The 17,734-nt window shown below is 39.0% G+C and overlaps 1 protein-coding gene across 3 annotated transcripts in view; it reads right to left on the bottom strand.

The window, feature by feature from the left end:
- Window positions 1–17,734, bottom strand: part of igsf9ba (immunoglobulin superfamily, member 9Ba) — a 72,364-nt gene that overhangs the window by 21,506 nt on the left and 33,124 nt on the right. For all 3 annotated transcript variants that reach the window (XM_087172947.1, XM_023402304.2, XM_023402305.2), the window contains exons 5-12: window positions 13,962–14,079; window positions 9,875–10,016; window positions 6,742–6,887; window positions 4,106–4,248; window positions 3,003–3,143; window positions 2,778–2,897; window positions 2,482–2,632; window positions 90–213 (exon numbers count right to left, since the gene is read on the bottom strand). In XM_087172947.1, the coding sequence (XP_087029073.1) occupies window positions 90–213; window positions 2,482–2,632; window positions 2,778–2,897; window positions 3,003–3,143; window positions 4,106–4,248; window positions 6,742–6,887; window positions 9,875–10,016; window positions 13,962–14,079 (1,085 nt within the window). The remainder of the gene's footprint in view (window positions 1–89; window positions 214–2,481; window positions 2,633–2,777; window positions 2,898–3,002; window positions 3,144–4,105; window positions 4,249–6,741; window positions 6,888–9,874; window positions 10,017–13,961; window positions 14,080–17,734) is intronic.

Here is a 17,734-nt window from a genome sequence, read left to right as displayed (position 1 = left end):
ACATCAAACTAGGCCGATAACCTCCAGATAGTGTTTCCACATCTGTAGACTGATTGATGATTGATTTGAAGGAAACTAAGAGCACTCACACTGGACCGTACCACACAGAAAAGGTCTGTTCGAAGCCACCATCATAACCTGGTTCCCAGGACACATTAGCAGAGGTTGTTGAGGGCAATACATGGATATTGCCAGGAGCGTGTGGGCTGGTGCCTGAGTGGTTCATAGAGACAGAGGCAGAAAAATTGTATAAATTAGTTGATATGAATACTGTATTAACATTTTATTCATATAACTGGCAATTCTAAGTCAGACTCATAATCAATCTGATTGAGTTAAAAAAAAAAAAAGCAAACTATGAGCATTCTGTTGCTGTTTTCATCCCCAAATGCAGTGCTGCTTCATGCGTCTGCTCTCTGTGGATAATGTCATGCTGGCTGAGGTGGCGACCAGTGTAAGGTCAAGTTCTAGATCAGCAGCGCTGTCTGCGGCTCTGCTCATCCCACCCACCAAACAGCTGTGCAGTGCGGCCCGAAGCCAGCTACTTCTCACTAAGGGAGAGACCTAAGCGTGGTCTGAGGAGCACAGCTGTCTGTGCCGCCCTGTGACACCTGTCAGCTGAGGGCTGCTCACACAGCTGTGCGACACTATAACCACTTCATAGGCACTGGGGCAATGGGCTACTGGGGCAGAGTAAGTCTGAATTGTTCACATTTAATGGACTACAAGACTTGAAGGGAACGATTCAATTCAACATCATGAAAATATGGATATTCATTACCTTCTGAGAGATAAATGAAAAGACTGATGCCATCACATATCTGTGTGTCAAATATGAAGCTAGGGCCATGGGAGATGGGAGGGGACGGGAGACTGTGATTTCCTCCTTTTATAATTGCAATGTCTCCTCAGCCTTGAAGAAAAAAGAGGTGGGATGGTGGAGTTTTTTGAGTAATAGATGATTTCTGAGAAGCACAAGGCTGATCTGACACAGAAAACTTGATTGTAGTTTAGCTAAAGCTGTGGCTCCTAGGTGGTTTTATACAGAAATCCTAAAGTTAAATATTGTGATGTTTACTCGGTTGAAGTAGTAGTTCATCATTTTGGGGAACAATTTGTCATTTTTGCACTTCTGTTTTTGTACAGATTAAACAAACAAGATTCACACTGTGATTTATTGAGCTTTATAGGTGCTATTAGGTGGAGTTTTTTTTTTTCTTTTACCTTTCGTCAGATCCAAGATAGCTGTTTCCCCCAAGTCTTTATGCTAAGCTGAGCTAACCGGCTGTAGCTTCATATTTACTGTGCAGACATGACAGTAGTATTAATCTTTTTATCAAACTCTCAGCAAGATAGTGAAAGTGTATTTCCAGTAGTAGTTGGGGTGCATGACATATGGCCTCAACATCTAAAGTTCATTTCAATTCCTGGCAAGAATGTACAAGTGATCCCCCTGTGCAAATATTTTGTGACATCTTACCTACTTTTGCAATTACAAGTCTGAAAAATATACTGTACATAAAACTATCTTTCCAGCCTACAGGGGATAAATATTTCATAATCAATAGATCGATTTTCAGAGGAGTATTCCTTTAAAAGCCTGGACTAGAATACAAGAACAAGACATACATTTACTTAATGTTTGCATGTGTGTACAACTGTAAAATGTGCTTAACAGCATAAACCACTTCTTAAAGAACAATACTTTTGTGTCTCTTGTTGCAATGCAATTGTACATTTAACATAATTATAATCATTTCCCATAATAATTATATGTCAATAAGTCAGTACACCTCCATAATGAGTTGAGGCGGTTTTAAAACTCTGTGTAAGGCTTTTATCTACTCAAAATGGCTGCTATTACTGCTGTAAAAACTTTGTCACAACTTAAGCAAGCAAAGGGCATAATAAGTGCTGCAATCTGTAACTGTATGAGAGAACTTTACAGTTGTAAGGGGTACTTAAAGGCAAAGGCACCATGATTAAAATCTGATGTTTAGAATTTGCATTATTGGTGTCAAAGGAGGCTTTGCACAGTGTTCAGGGCTCGTTGTATTGCCCTTCACAATGCATTCTTAGTGCATCTGGACCTTCATAGCCCTGTTTAAACTTCATATCCCTGCATGCCTTTGTCGGCGCTTCAGTCAATCAATTTATGAGTAAAAAGATGTCCTTGGCCCAACGCCTGAACAGACAAAGGCTGAAGTGACAGGGTTTTAGCAGAGGGCTGGATAGCACACAGTAGCTACAGAGTCAGGCTTTAATGTAACTGTCTAAAGCTATTACAGATAAAATCAACTGAAATTTTAATGATGCCCAAGGGGAAATTGGGTAGAGGCAAGAGGTTTGTGGGATAAGTACACTTCTTCTTCATGCAAATCATTTCAAAGACACAACAGAGTGAGATCACAATGAACTCAGAATAACTAAGACAGGTCAGTGGTTAAGGAAGTTGAGAGCACTGTGCGGGTTCTTTTGTACCGATGACTAGGATACGCGTGCTGGCAGTGATGCTTGTGACCACATTGGTGGCTACACACTCCCATTCTCCATGGTCTTCCTTGCTGAGGGACAGAAACTGTAAGCTGCCACTGGGTAGGATGTTGTGCTTACTCCTGCTTGGCTTCCCCACCTTCAATGGACACCAAAATTACAGCGACATGGTTAAAAGGTGTGAGGCAAACAGATTTTAGTACACGACAGGTAAAATCAGAAACAGAAACACAAGGTGATTTACTTTCAGGAGATTTGTTATGGTGTGTGTTTGTCTACTGCACCTTTCTCCAGGTGATGGTTGGTATATCAGGGTCTCCAGAAGCAGCACAGGGGATCACTAGCTCTCTCCCAGCCTCCTGACGATACTCCCCCCCAGGCCTCACATTAAAGTAAGGGGGATCCTTGATAAGCACGAACAAACACACACCATGCAGACTTGAGGACAGAGCACTCTATGCTACAACATGTAGAAACTGAACATCAGACACTACCAAACTGCAATGTACCTTTAGCACCAAAGTGGCAGGGGGGGACATGCCCATGGTACCCAGGGCGTTGTAAGGCACACAGGTGTAGGTGCCCAGGGAGTCTTCTGTGGCCTCCGCCACCCGGATACTTCCATCTGGCATCAGGCTCCAACCGGGGTACTGCAAGACAAGGGGAAATGCTTGATTTCAGGGTTCTAAATACTTTTGAACCGCACAAGAAACCAAAACTTAAACCAGAATTTAAATCGGATGAATGAGAAGTGAAAATTATTGCAATGCAAGTCTGCCCTCAACAGCAGTGTGAAATACAGTAGTAGATAAACAGAGCACAGAGGTATGTATGGGACACTTGAGTAAGGTTTGAAAACAACACTGCTTTACACAGACAGTGTAGTGTTGAAATGATACAGAAACTGTGGGGTTTGGTTGCAGACTACTATTTTTGCAAAGGTCACTGGACACTTGATCATAATCTTGGAATTGCAATGGGAAAGTTTAAATCATCAATGTGCTTTTACTGTCACAAAAACAGAAAAGGAAAAGTTTTGTGTTAAGCTTTTATCACCCAGTGGACTTTGATGGACTGTTCAATTATAAAGAAGTTACCTGAATATCAACATGTAACACATGTATGTAGGTTCAACTCTTCTCATCTCGGTTGTTATTTAAAGAAATAAATAATATCGGTAAAATGCACAGAAAATTATGCAAATGACACTTTAAAAATATGGTGTCTGTAACTTCAAAGTCTGGAACTTAATGTCCAAAGTCTAATGCTGAAAAATATTAGTATATTAGTCTAAATGTTGTTTTATTTTGTTGAAAAGATTGCAGTCAAGCAAATCAAACTCATAAAAAAAAGTACTTAAAAAGAAAACATAACTTTCATAATGTCATTATTAAAATCATAATACATTTATCACAGATCTGATAAAAAGCCACTTGTTTATTAGCAGCACCAAATAAATCACCGCATAATCATACCTCATTGAATTTGGGGCCAATTTTCAAATAGTTTACACTGAGACATACAGACCTGCAGAAAAGCAAACCTGAACATAAAAAAAAAAAAAAAAGACTCTTTTATAAGTGAGGTCAACAAAGTCCAGAGGCAGACTGACCTTCTCCACTCGGAGAGGATAGCCGTCTTTCTCCCACTTTACTGACGTCACAGGTGGGTTGGCGTCCACCGGGCAGCGGATGATGCCTGGCAGTTTCCGTGGTACGTAGATGACCGGGGGCATGTTGATCACTCGGGCAGGGTCTGGACATAAAGGACAGATCGGTGTTGGAGACATAATCAATAATGTCTGAACCAAATGTTTGATATTTACTGTTTTTAATGTGTAAAGAAATTTCACAGCAGAGACAGGAACTCATTCTTAACTGGCCAGAAATTCTCAGACGGACACAGTTTTGGTCCTATGTTTTTGTCCAGAGTGTTTTATCAATTTTCTTTAACTAAGGAAATCACTTATCTTTCACCCAAATTTTAGGAACTCTCCAGAGGTGTCCTACCTGTCAGGAGTTGTCAGGAGACGACGTTCAGGTAGAAACAAGTCGTGATAGGACAGAAGACTTGGGAATGCTTGATGACTATGAGCTTATTAAAAGGTTGTTTTGACAAAATACGTTTTGAGCTTGACTTTGTGCAGGATGCAGAGGAGAAAACATGATGGGATCCGAAAATACAGCTGTGCAACAGTGTTGATTCTGACAGCACCAACAATTCTGACACTGATAAATCACACTTTGATCATGCTTTTGCATCTCATAATGCTCACAAAGAGGAGAGAACGGACTCATCTGCATAATGAAGGATATTGCTACTTAATCACAACAGGCAAAATTTAACATATTGTTTTATATCTAGCTAATTGTTATGTTTATTTATTTCAAATAACGGCAGGACTATAAAATATGAACATTTAGGGAACATAGAAGAGGTGCAGGTTTAGGGGAATTAGTGAGAGAGAAGACGGAGCTGCAGCCAGCTGAAGAGTTTTCACGTCATCGCTGCATGTGTCTGTGCCTGTGCAATGTGTGCAAGATGCAGTGCAGCATTATTATAGGCTGTTAGACGATGTGGGGTTGGGCGGGGCAGATAGGACTATTACACTTAGCTGGGTCATATTACCTACTATTTTGATTTACATATAGACCTCATGGTAACACCTTATTTGAAGTCTCCCTCTTTAGCATTAATAATAAGTACATACATACATATGATTCAATAAATCACATATAACACAGTTGTCAACATCAAGGACATTTTTAGGTGATAATTAATGTATAGCAATTAGCAATTATATTTTCTCCCATGAAGACATATTTTGTATTGCAACAGCTGTGTTTTACTATATTGTCATTCATTATCTATTTACACAGCAGCCTCCACGTATGGGTGTTAACAGGAGGAGGTACAGTTGCAAATAAAAATACATAAATAGACGGTAATCTGTTACAACTGAACTATAGTGTGTTACAAACCTTTTATTATGAACATTTATATACAACATTTATATGAACATTTGTTCATATGCTAGTTGTGAATGCTTAACAGGGCAACTTAAAGCACAATGTTAGTGACTTTGACCTTTAATGAATTTTGTCATCGTACTTTGCATATATAACCTTGGTTAAGTTATTTACCTTGTCATATAAAACCCTTGAAACTGTCAGAAAATCATAAATGAATGTGATAGACAGATTCAGTCAGACAATGTGAGTAAATGAGCCTGTGTTTGATGGACAGGTGGCTGAGGAAATGGAGGGCAGTAATTATCTAGTGAATCAACTAATTCTGCTGATTTTTCTCAGCTACCTGCTGTTGCATTGAATTTAAATTAACTTTTAACTTTTTTTCATATGGAAAATCCACTCAGAATCAATACCGCTTTCAGAGAATCCTTGGTACTTATATTAAAACAAACAATAATACACTCAAAATGCATGAAATAGTTGTCCTGTTCCTCCCTGAAAGTAAGTATAGGACAATAAATAAATTACTCTCAACTACCTAATCTATCTTTAGTCCTAAATTAACTTTAGAACAATTCCTGGGAGTGATTCTATGATGCTTGATAAATATGGGTGCAGAGTATATTTTGCATGAAGCATCCAGGACACTGGTTTCATTATGGTCTGCTGTAACTGAGGCCAGTGATGAAATCAGTGCCTGCAGTGCTGTGAATCCCCCAGCTTCCCTCTCTCTCTCCCTCTCTCTCTCTTTCTCTCATACTGTAGCACAGTAATCAATGACCAGCAGCAACTTGGGAGCAAATTAGCACAACACACAAGGGCTGACGATGAAACGTCAGATGGCCAGGAGTGTCGTTTCTCTCTCATCAGTCTCAGCTGATGAACAGGAAGGTCACCATTTCATTTATTGGGGGCCCAGACTCAAAAGAGACCAGGAAAAATGGAGTCTGAGGACGAGCCCGTCTCCATCTTTGTGCACAGGAATGAGGCTGGAGTCGGAATAGATAATAATTCAATCACTGAAATCCTTTGAGAGTATGGAAATAGCCAAAGAGGCTGAGTCAAAATGACGAGGGGGAATCTCTGCTCCCTCTCTGTAACGTTTGACCTTGAAATTCAAGAAGGTTACTTAGCATTACAGTGGCAGAGCAGCGCTGCCAAATAATACAGCCGCCTCCACCACAAACTGCTTCCATACTGCTGCTGCTGTTCCCTTCTCCTCACACAGCTCGCTCCCGCCCCTCCCCCTCCACTTTGTTGCCAGGGTAACACTCACACTGAACAGTCAGGTAGGCTGATGCTGAGGGCGAGATGCCGAGGCTGTTGCTCGGACTGCAGGTGTATTTCCCAGCATCCTCCGGCTTGACCCGGAAGATGATAAGGGTGCCGTCGATGAGGATGCGCACACGGAGCTTCAGATCACTGCAAGAAAACACAGATGTTTTGTCACACCGTGTTGCTGAAACACACCGACAGGACAGGGAACCAATCTATTTCTTTCTTTCTTTTTTTTTTTTTTTTCTTGGGCTAAATTACATCATGGTGCCATAAGAGAGCAGCAGAGAGTCAAACAGCAGCCAGCTCTGAGAGGAATCCAAAGAACACAGAGTACAGAGTGAGAGATTCAAATAAATCTGCTAATTGTCATAATCGCCAAATGGTACATGTTTTCCCCCTTGACAGCATTTAAAATTTAACACTAATGACGGAGCACATATTCCACTGGCTTTCCTTTTTAATGGAGCTGCTCTCCTTGTCCACACAGTGAAATCAACATTTAATCACACAACTGAAGAGAAGTTCAAACTGAATGTCAATAAATAAAAAGGTACCACTTTCTAATAAGACCCCCTTGGTAACAAGTTTATAGGCCATAGCTAATGGCTTTATTAATGATTAACACATGATTTACTAAAGGTTTACAGATCAGTTATAGGCCAATCAAACGAATAACACTTGAGTTGCCTGGCTGTGAAAACATCCTTTGACTGATTGAACTGTATGAAAACTTTGTGAAAAAGGATGTAGAGAATCTGGATAAAAAAAACACATTAATTATTAGGTCCATTCTTCCATTAAATATTTATTGATGGATTAACAATGTTTACAACTGCACTGTTGCCAAACAGATATTTTTCACAGCCTGCAAAGCCTTAAGTATTTTTATTAATGGCTTATGAGCTATCTTTAAAGTACTGGTTAATGATTTATTAATGATTATTAAAGCCAACAGTTACAATTTAAGGTGAGACTATTGATTCCAGGCTGGAAATTCACGTTTTATTTTTTCTTCATGATTTTCTTCTTATATAATCTGTTTTTTCTTTGTATTGGAAATGTTGCTTATTTTGATTATATTGGGAAAAAAACAATAATATATTTATAATCAGTTGTATACATATGTATAATAAATAACATATACATCAAATATTAAACTACATCGTGGTATATACAATACATGTACATTGTATGTAGTACACTGCATCAGTAATGTTTCTTAAGCTGGTTAGGAATACATCCTAAATGGCTCCAGTACAGAGACACAGGTGATCACATGACGATGAATAATAGGTTAGATGAAGCAACAACCCCAAAACATACAGCCAGAGTCATGGAGAGCTATCTTCAGCAACAAGAACAACAAGGAGTCCTGCAACAGATGGTCCGGCCCCCACAGAGCCCTGATCTCAGCATCATGGAGTCATTTTTACTCATGGTAATATTTTTGAAAGCGTCTTCACCCTTCTTTTGGTCGAGTTTTACACGGTACTGCATATGTTGTACAGCACATATTAATTGCTACTGAAGATATTAAGGATTTCACACAAATCAGATTAACTGTTTTGAAAATAAAAATCATCTATGGTTTTGCAGGAAAATGTCAGTGAGTAAAACTAAAGTGTAAGGATTTTTGAAAAAATTACAACAATTTGGAGACGAAGGGGTTAAAGGTGAAAGGTTACTCTTCAACTTAGCTGTAAGCGTGAAGTCTTATACCTCACACTCAATTATTTGTATTGCATGTCACGCTGTGCAAGATGAATCTGCATGAGACTGTATGATATCAGTTTGAGGTACGACCGATTGTGCGATGACTGTGCGGTGAATTGTGGCGCTACGACATGAACAGAAAAAAGAAAATGAGAGCAGAGGTGCGTCATCCATCCGTGCTGCTCTTATGTTTAGTAGTTGCAGCTCTGCAAGGTTTTTCTTCTTTGCTACGGTCGCACAAATTTCCACCTCTATTTTTCCAAGTCTCTGTGTGTGCACGTGTGTGTTAAACGTCGTTTCATGTCGTATTCTGATTGGTTGGTTTCTAGACTTGGGTTGCATCAGCAGTAAAATTGTGAGAGAAGATCCTAAATTTCTGACACTGTCTGAATTTTGCCGCAGCATGTGTTCGGTCACCACAGCTCCAAATCGGCTCTCGATGGACAAGTCTCACAGTGAGATGTAGGACCACCATTTTGGGTTTATGAATGCAGCAGCTGATGTCTAATGCAGCCAAAAGTCACACAGTGTGGTCCCTTTATGCTGTTATCTTGGCTCCTTGGCGCACTCTTAAGTGTAATTTTTAGCCGTTATGATAAATACAGGCTCTTCTCCCAAGTTGCACATTCCAATGTAAAAAGTCTCTTATTAGAAAGTGGTACCAATAAAATTTAATGCAATTCTCCAAAATACATCTTACCTGTCCTGCAAAAAAAACAAAAAAGAAAAAGAAAAAAAGACTGACACCCCGAAAGCTGTTTAAAATTAGCCTGGACACTTTAATGCACTTCCTCTGTGAAAGTCCCTCAGACACTTGTTTTCACTGCCAGTCAAAACCCCATTCACTTGTTCTTCCTTCCCACTTGTTCTGCCTGTCACTTGTTCGCTGTAAAAACCCTCTCAGACTCTAAAGACCTGCTCTGGGGAGCCCGCAGAGGTCCTGGCTACGCTTCAGATCATCACTGCATGAGAGGCGCATGATGACACAAGGCCTGAGTCATGTGATACTGTCCTCAGAATGCACTAACTCGTCTGGCACGCTCCAGACCGACCCCCGCCAGGCCCCCTCTTACTGCCTCTAGGGCCGCAGCAGGAAAGGGCTCTAGTGCGCGCGCCCACACACACACACACACACACACACACACACACACACACACACACACACACACACACATATATACAGTTCATATAGGCACACAAACCAAATACCCTTTGACAGTCACTCAAAATACACAGCAAAGGGCTCAGAGACACACAATGTCACTCACATCACAAATGCTTAGGGATAAAAGCTTAATGCAGCCTGTGTGATTTAAGTGACTGAGCCTTAACCTCACCCATGTGCTTAACTAAGATGTTTCCCTACACACAGAGTTACAGCAGCTACGGTACAGAAGTGAACTTGATCATAACTTTACTTCTTGAAGTAGACGTTATCCTCTTCCCAAAACCAGGTGTAGGTCAGGTTGCCAGGATACGCCTCCGCTTGGCAGGTGAAGAGTGCGTTCTGGGATATGTTTACAGTGACGTTTTCTGGTGGTGACACGATGTATGGGGGCCCTAAGAGAAACAGAAACATGTGTTTTAACAGCTGTAAAAGCTCCGTCTACTGTTTTAACCCTACAATGATCCCACCAAGTAAAAATCTTTTTTTACGACACCTTTACCACGTCCTTCTGCATAGGTTTGTCTCCAATAAAGTGAAATAAAAGACAATTTTATTCACATTGTTATGGACAACAATGATGCCCAAAACCCATTTATACACACAACATAAAAACTGTAAGAGATGAATACATTAAATAAAAAATGAACTCATGGTCATATAAAAAGAAGAAAAACTATGCAGCACATTGTTTGTTATACTAAATTTCTGGGCAATGGATCCTCTGTTGATTGTTTTCTAAAACCCACTTCAGTCTTGACATAAACTTCCGACAGGAATCACCCAAGTGATTAGAGTTTTTTGCTTCTTTCCACAGCTGTTGTTAAATCATTATTGCTAAATATTGACAAGCAATGAGTATCACCTTGGATTTACCTCATCACTGCCTGAACTTTGATTGAAAACATCTAAAAAATCTCCAACAAATGATGGCGAAACAAAAATTTAAACAAATATACACTGCGATAACATTAGTTTTTATGATCAACAAATAATGATCAGGAACGTTTTAATTCACGGTAAAACTCGAGTTTTAGATTTAGATTTGCAGAGTACTGCAGGGTATATGGCGGTATCAACCTACTCTTTTAAATCATGTTTATATATCTTTTTTCATTGAGTTTCTTTAATATTTTATTTCAACATCTTTTATATGTTCGCACTTTGGATTTCCTTGTTGTTGAAAGGTGCCTCAGTCAGGTTCACTTTAAGTACAACTTATTTTTCACCAACATATCTAAACTTAAAATGTGCTCAACCAAACAGCAGAGAAAAACCATTAGAGGGATGAAAAGTATCTTTAAATCATAAAAGCCTATTAAACTATATGCAGGACTCCACTGTTTCCACTTTGAGAATGTCAACTTGTTTTTGTGAGTGAGTGAGAAAGAGCACACACTATGTATTATTTACAATATATCACCGCAGTCTGATGTAAAATACAGTGAGCAGCCAGCTATCATAACCTTAATAGTAGTCAGTGTTGAAGCTTAGCGTGCTTCACATTGTAACCTTTTCATCCCCCGAGGAGCTCTAGGTTTGCTCTCAACTCTCAATAAAACAGCAGAAGCCATGAAAGGTAAGCTGTCTTTTATGAGTAGGCCCAGATACAAGCCTCCTGGTTATTTTCCTCTCAGCGAGCACAGCTTTATACATCACATGGGACCGCTGACGGCACCATGCAGGCGTCTCACATAACAATTAAAAACAGATCACCGAGTGAGAATCATGACTCCTCCTTGCTCTGGGTATGAGTCCTAATCATATCTTCCATTTTATTTCACCGCACTTTTCATGCCAACATTCAACCGAACTCAACATCAGGAAAAGCATTTTATTTTTGTGGGTGCACCTCACTCCAGATTCCTGTTGTGTTACTCAAGTGTTTCACACATTAAGACGGTTTTATGAGGGAAAAGATGAAGCTGTCCCTGTGCATGTGGAGTAGTGTAACACATTTGATGCTGCTGTGGCTATGACTCAAACTTCAGCATCACACATGGCAGGTGAGAACAGGTGAGAATTCAAAAGTCTTATTCCACAAACTACATGCCTCAGTGTCCAAAACAAGGAACCCTGGTACATTTATTTTGGGATTGTCTAGCGCTACATTTATTCTGGTCTCATATTTTCAGTCTGTTTTCCAGGGCATATAAACAAATTATACTTTCCCACAGAAACTAGGTTATTTTTGCATGATGTGAACATTATTAGCCAAAAGAAAAAAAAAATGTTTCAGAGACTGGAAGATGACAATTTCAATTTGTTTCCAAAGTTGGAAAAAAATCTGATTCAATAAGTCTAAATGTCTACTCATAATCTTGGGCATTTATTGAGATGTAAAAAAAACCAGCCCTTTATTTTTTTACTTTGTGACAATGCATTTTTCAGATAATCCAATGGATTTAAACTGTTGATTTAGCTCAAACCATGAAGGTAAAATTAATCCTGAAAAATTCAAAATCTCCACAACTAGAAATACAATGGAAAGCAATGATTCTATTATAAACTGTCTCTTTTATTTACAGGGGGTGGAAAAGAATGACTATAGTGCCAAATTAAAATTCATTAATGCTTCTGACACAATAAATCTTATGGTGCGTATTGATATAAAAGCTCCAGTGGTGCATGTGGGTCAGCCATGACGTAGCTGGCTGCTATCTTGCTTTCAAACAAATGAAATTAATGGATATTATATAATGACATACGCCATAATACAGTCAATTATCTGCAAAATTGTTTAAGAATTGTTTTATGGTTCTTTATCACACTGAAGAAAAAAATTCAAAATATAATATGAGAATTAGATTAAACAATCCATTGATTGATCAACTGAAAATTAATCACTTCAGTCACTTTTCAAGCCAAAATGCAAAAAGTAATATGAGGAGTTTTTCCGCTTTTTTTGATACTTTGTTGTTATCATTGGTTTTCTTTGCCTCTGAGAAGTTGTGAACAGCAGTTTTTTACTATTTCTATTTTATGAGAAATGCATGGATAAAACAACAAAGCATTTAATCAAGTAAATACTTAACTGAAAATAAACCTTAGCTGCACCCCTAACAAAAATTATAAAGGAAATACAATATATCCATAGTACAGATATTACCTTAGTATTAGAGAAAACAATAATCTGATGTTTTTGAGAATGTAGTATCTAATCTTTATAATAATAATAATAATGATGATGATAAAAGTAGTCATATTTTAAGAATAAAGCTGAAAAATGAAGAGAAGTAAAGTAATTTAGTAGCTGTACACGCACATGTAATGGAGTCGACCCAATCCAATCACAATATATGTCACTTAGTTCTCTACACAACCTTTTTTATTCTCTTAATATCACAACTGTATTTTCAAAATATTATTACATCTGTTATCTCAAAATAAAAAATAAAAATTCCATCATAAAATCACAACTTAATTCTTGTAATATTAAAAGTTCAAACTCATGAGCAGTGGCTTTAATCCTACATAGCACCATAACAGTATCTGTGGAATTTATCATATTATTTATTACACGTCACATCACCCAAAACCTAATGTGAACAAACAAGTTTTGAGAATATAGTTTGCTTTATATTGTGCAGTAGCTGAACAGACAAGCCTTATAATCCTGCCTTCATATGATGGAGGCACAACTGACCACAGATTTCACCTCCACTGCTGCAGTGAACTACAGTGGTTACACTCTTCACCAGGTTACAACACAATGTGTGTTTGCAGTGTGTGCAAATACGTTTAGTCTACAAGGAAGAAAGAGAGGAGTAATTCCTTTTGCTCTGTTTCCACCTACAGAAGTCAAGGATTAAAATAGACCTTACGCTACCTCTACCATAAAAGCAAGATGCTCAGTTGCTTGTTAAATACACACGGTTAACTCCCTCCAGCTCTGCTGTATCGGGAGACTGAGAGAACTGGAGGTTGGTATCACAAGCATCTATCTGATCTGTGTCTAGCAGAGAGTCTAGTTAATGGAGCGGAGAGAGACAGTGACGTTCTCACAGACAGATCCTGTTGTACACACATGGCTGTGCACAAGAGCACGCACACATGAACACACACAGGCCCCAGACTGAGCTATTGACTGACTGATACAGACCCAGAAGGTGTGTTACCTACATCAATACACCACAGAGTTGCATGACTTTGCTTTAAAATGCTACTACAGTGAATGCCTTTAAGTACAAATAATGAAATGTAAGAGATGCAAATGCAATATTAGGCTGCAGGTAGAGAGCATATATATACTGTATATATATATATATATTCTTTTTATTTCAAAATCCTGTGATTCATGGAAATGCATTTACGAACAGCTCATTTGATGGATAGAGTACCTTGAACCAACAGACGGGTAGTGTGGAGCACTTCTCCCTGGTCGCTGTAGGCTCGGCATGTGTACGCCCCTCTGTCATCTCTGGTGATGCCAAGGATGGTTAGACTGCCATCATGTACCTGTGGTTACATGAGCAGGAGATACAGATTCACATCCAACCTCCAGCACTAAACAGTTGAAATAACATGATAAACACAAGCACTGCAGGGCATGTTTCAGGCTGTAAATGACAGGTGAGGGTGGGTGGTATTCAGACTACAGCTTCAACAATTTATTGATTCATCAATTTGGCAATTGAGAAAAAATTAATCAGCAACAATTTTGGTAATCTAAGCAAAAATGTCCAAATTCATTGGTTTCTGCTCCTCAAATGTGAATCCTCTAAGATAGTAAAGTGAAGTGTTGGTCAGGCATGACAAGAAATATGAAGACATCATAGCAAAAAAATTGCAATTTTTCACTATTTTCTACATTTTGTAGAAATTTAATTTTCATTAATTGACAAAATAACAGGGAGATTAATCAATACTGAAAATGATCATTAGTTGTAGCTATAACTCAGGTCCTGGTAGCACCACACTTTAAAAATACTCCGAGATTGATAAGTGCATCAGTATTATTATCAAAAGTAAAAGTACTCAATGTAGTAAAAAAACATTATATCATCATTAGATTATTTTTCCTGATGTATTAATGTGTAAGAATGTGATGTAGTTGGTTCAGGATGACCCAATTTTTGCAACCAATGATTATTCTTATTATCTAATAATCAGCTAATAATTTCCTCTTGATTAACTTTGATTGTTTACTGTGTCAAATGTCAGGAAATAGTGAAAAATGCTCCTCACAATGTTCCACAGCCCAAAGTAACATCTTATTGTTTGTTAGTGAAGCAGCAAATCCTCACATTTAAGAAGGAAGAATTACTTTAATAAATCAATTATCAAAATAGTTCCTTATGATTTTTCTGTTGATCAAACAGTTGATTCATTTATTTAATGCTTCAGGTCTAAATTTACACACTGTTTAAAATCATATGAGTAAATGTTGTATCCTAATCTATAATCTAACTGTGACAAATGCAGCAGAGCAGAAATACTGAATGACATGAAGTGAAAATAAAGATATAGACAGAAGATATACAACGCCCCAAGTCATGAATGTGTCATGTTTTAATTAACTCCAGGTCTGATTCCTGCATGTGGTAACCTTGGAAACGTCCAACTCTATGTCGCTGCGCGTCCCCGTCTCCAGCCACTGATGAGAACCAATAAGTGGTGAAGAAACACATTAACCAAGCCTAATAGAAATACCCTCATAAATTATGCAACAGGTTGCAAGAGGCTCTGTCCATTCAAGTCACACACAGCTGTAGTCTGTCCATTCATGCAGCTGAGGGGGAATCTGCCATGCCTGCAGAATTATTCCCATTCATCTGTCTCTAAAATGTTTTACAGCCAAGAGATGGTACTAGTAGATCAACCCGAGCATCATTTAACTTGTGTCAGTCTGTTGGCAAACTGTATCATCCTCACTCAGACTGTCTATCACAAGATAACACTTTGTGTGTCACTGCTGCAACATGCAACACGTGTGAGAGCTCGGAGTGTAAACTAAACACTGATGTGTTGTGAAGCATCAATTCCAGGCTTGGAAAGCCATTTGCATTGATTAAAAAAGTTGGAAGAAATTAAATCAACTAGAAATTGATTAAATTGTCTTTATTTTAATCACACACTTGCACTGAATCCTGTCTGGCTGATTTGGCATATTTTCTGCTCCCGTTCAGCCTCCTTCACGTACCAGTGACTTTTACTGATCTGCTGTTTGTTATGCCTAAAAATACATGCCATTCTTGGTGAGATAGTCTCACTGAGATATCATGTGTTTGATTACTGTTGACTCTTTTTTTTATAGAAGTCATAGATGTTGAGCTGTAAAGGTTCAGACAGAGAGTGAGGCTAATTTTTGCCTTGTGTCATTTGGTGAATTTCCAGGTGATATGGGGTGGAGAGGGGGTGGGGCCAAACGTTGAAAAATGTCATCTTTATATTATGCAAATGAGTGTGAAATTCATCTGGCACAAAGAGTTTTGCCAGCAAAAAAAGGCAATGCAGAGCTGGGCCAATAGGTTTGTGGATACGCATCTGTAGAGATGATAATTATTACTGTACTTTCTGGGATTTCATTTTCTATGCCTCTGGCCTCCAAGATTACAAATAACAAAAAAATACAAGTGCTTGGTGCAATGTCACATAAACTGTTGGAGAAAGTGCAGGTGCAATGTTTGCTAATGAGCAAGTTACTCCTGTTCAGTCAATGTACTGAACTGTACCATCTGCACAGAAGTTAGCTGTGAACTAGCTAGCAATGGACGCACCGACTGTGAGTATGTGAGTGTACAAGTGTGTTTCTGTTCACCAGAATCTCTTTTTCTCTCTGTTATTTCCCTCCGGTCTCCTCTCGTCTCCGTACGTTTATGAAGCAGACTGAGCAAATTTTCAACTCGGACGATTTTGCATCTAATCGCACCTTTTCATCAGCTCTGTACACAGTCGTGCCTCCTTTAAAACTTGCCTCGCGTTCTGCCCAAACACAGTCTTATGCTACTTTCTTGTGTTGCACTGACTCCATCAAATTCAAATCAAACACAGACAAAACATGAAGCCCTGACTGTAGCAGACTACCAAGACAGTAAAATCAACAGGGTCTGATAATATGTAAAGGTCATCGGTCTGTTCCGATACTTTCTGTGCCATAGCTGAACCCAATCTGAGGTGAGGGAGAGAAAATTAAAGAAAAAGGATGAAGAGGAGCAGGAGGAAGAGGAGGGGGAAGTCTGCAGTAGGCAGAAACAGAAACAGAAGATAGGTGAGGCATGAGATGAAAGCAGAATCTCAATTTCTGTCACACGCACTTCACCGACACATCCGAACAGACCAACATTGGGTTCTGAAACAGCAGGAGCACGCCATTGTTTTCCTGCTTGCATTTTTTTATTTGTGATTTTGAGTGCACTTTGGAGAAGACCCTTATAATCCCACCTAGCTTTCTGTCCCGTCTCCTGCACAACTTCTTTATTCAATATCGCTGCTTTTTAGCTGTGGCTCTCTGCATGCAAAAACGAAACAAAAAAAAAGTAATGAAGTAAAGAGAGGAGGAGGATGAGGATTCCTCCTCACATTCCCCCCTTTCTCCATGACTGTCACATTCCCCCCTTTCTCCATGACGTCTCCATGGATCTGAGCATGCGGGTGAGCAAATAGACCCTCATGCTCGCTCACACAAACACACAGCTCTCTTCTCACCACAGGAAGGAGCTTTCCCAAGTCTTTGCTAGAACATAAACCGAGAACTGGAAAATGGATGAGGAAAGCTGATAAATGCACTGCTTCTTTATATTTCTTAGTATATAATGATGAAGCTAGTGAAGCATGGCATTTGGCTCTCACTAGCGATTTTCATTTTTAGCGTAACACTCATATTAGGACTAATGTAATATTGATGCAGGAGAGGGAGATTAATAATGCATCAGAATGTTGTCTAATCATTTACTGAGGGGATGGCGTTGAAAAGATGCGACTGGAGCGAGAGATCGCAGAGAAAAAAGGATAAAATATTTAAAAAAAAACGAAATAGGCCCTTAAAAGACGCTCCTGTATGCTCCTGTCACTTCCTGTACACTGTATATGCACGAGGCAGCTGTGAAGAGTTGATAGCGCCTGCAGCAGACTGCCACATCAGTGACATGGGAGAATGTGAAGGCATGCAGAA

Source organism: Seriola lalandi, unplaced genomic scaffold (genome assembly GCF_002814215.2).
Source record: "Seriola lalandi dorsalis isolate HSWRI2012SDOR001 ecotype SW California unplaced genomic scaffold, Sedor1 jcf7180002053927, whole genome shotgun sequence".
NCBI lineage: Eukaryota > Metazoa > Chordata > Actinopteri > Carangiformes > Carangidae > Seriola > Seriola lalandi.
This window is presented reverse-complemented; position numbering and strand designations above follow the sequence as displayed.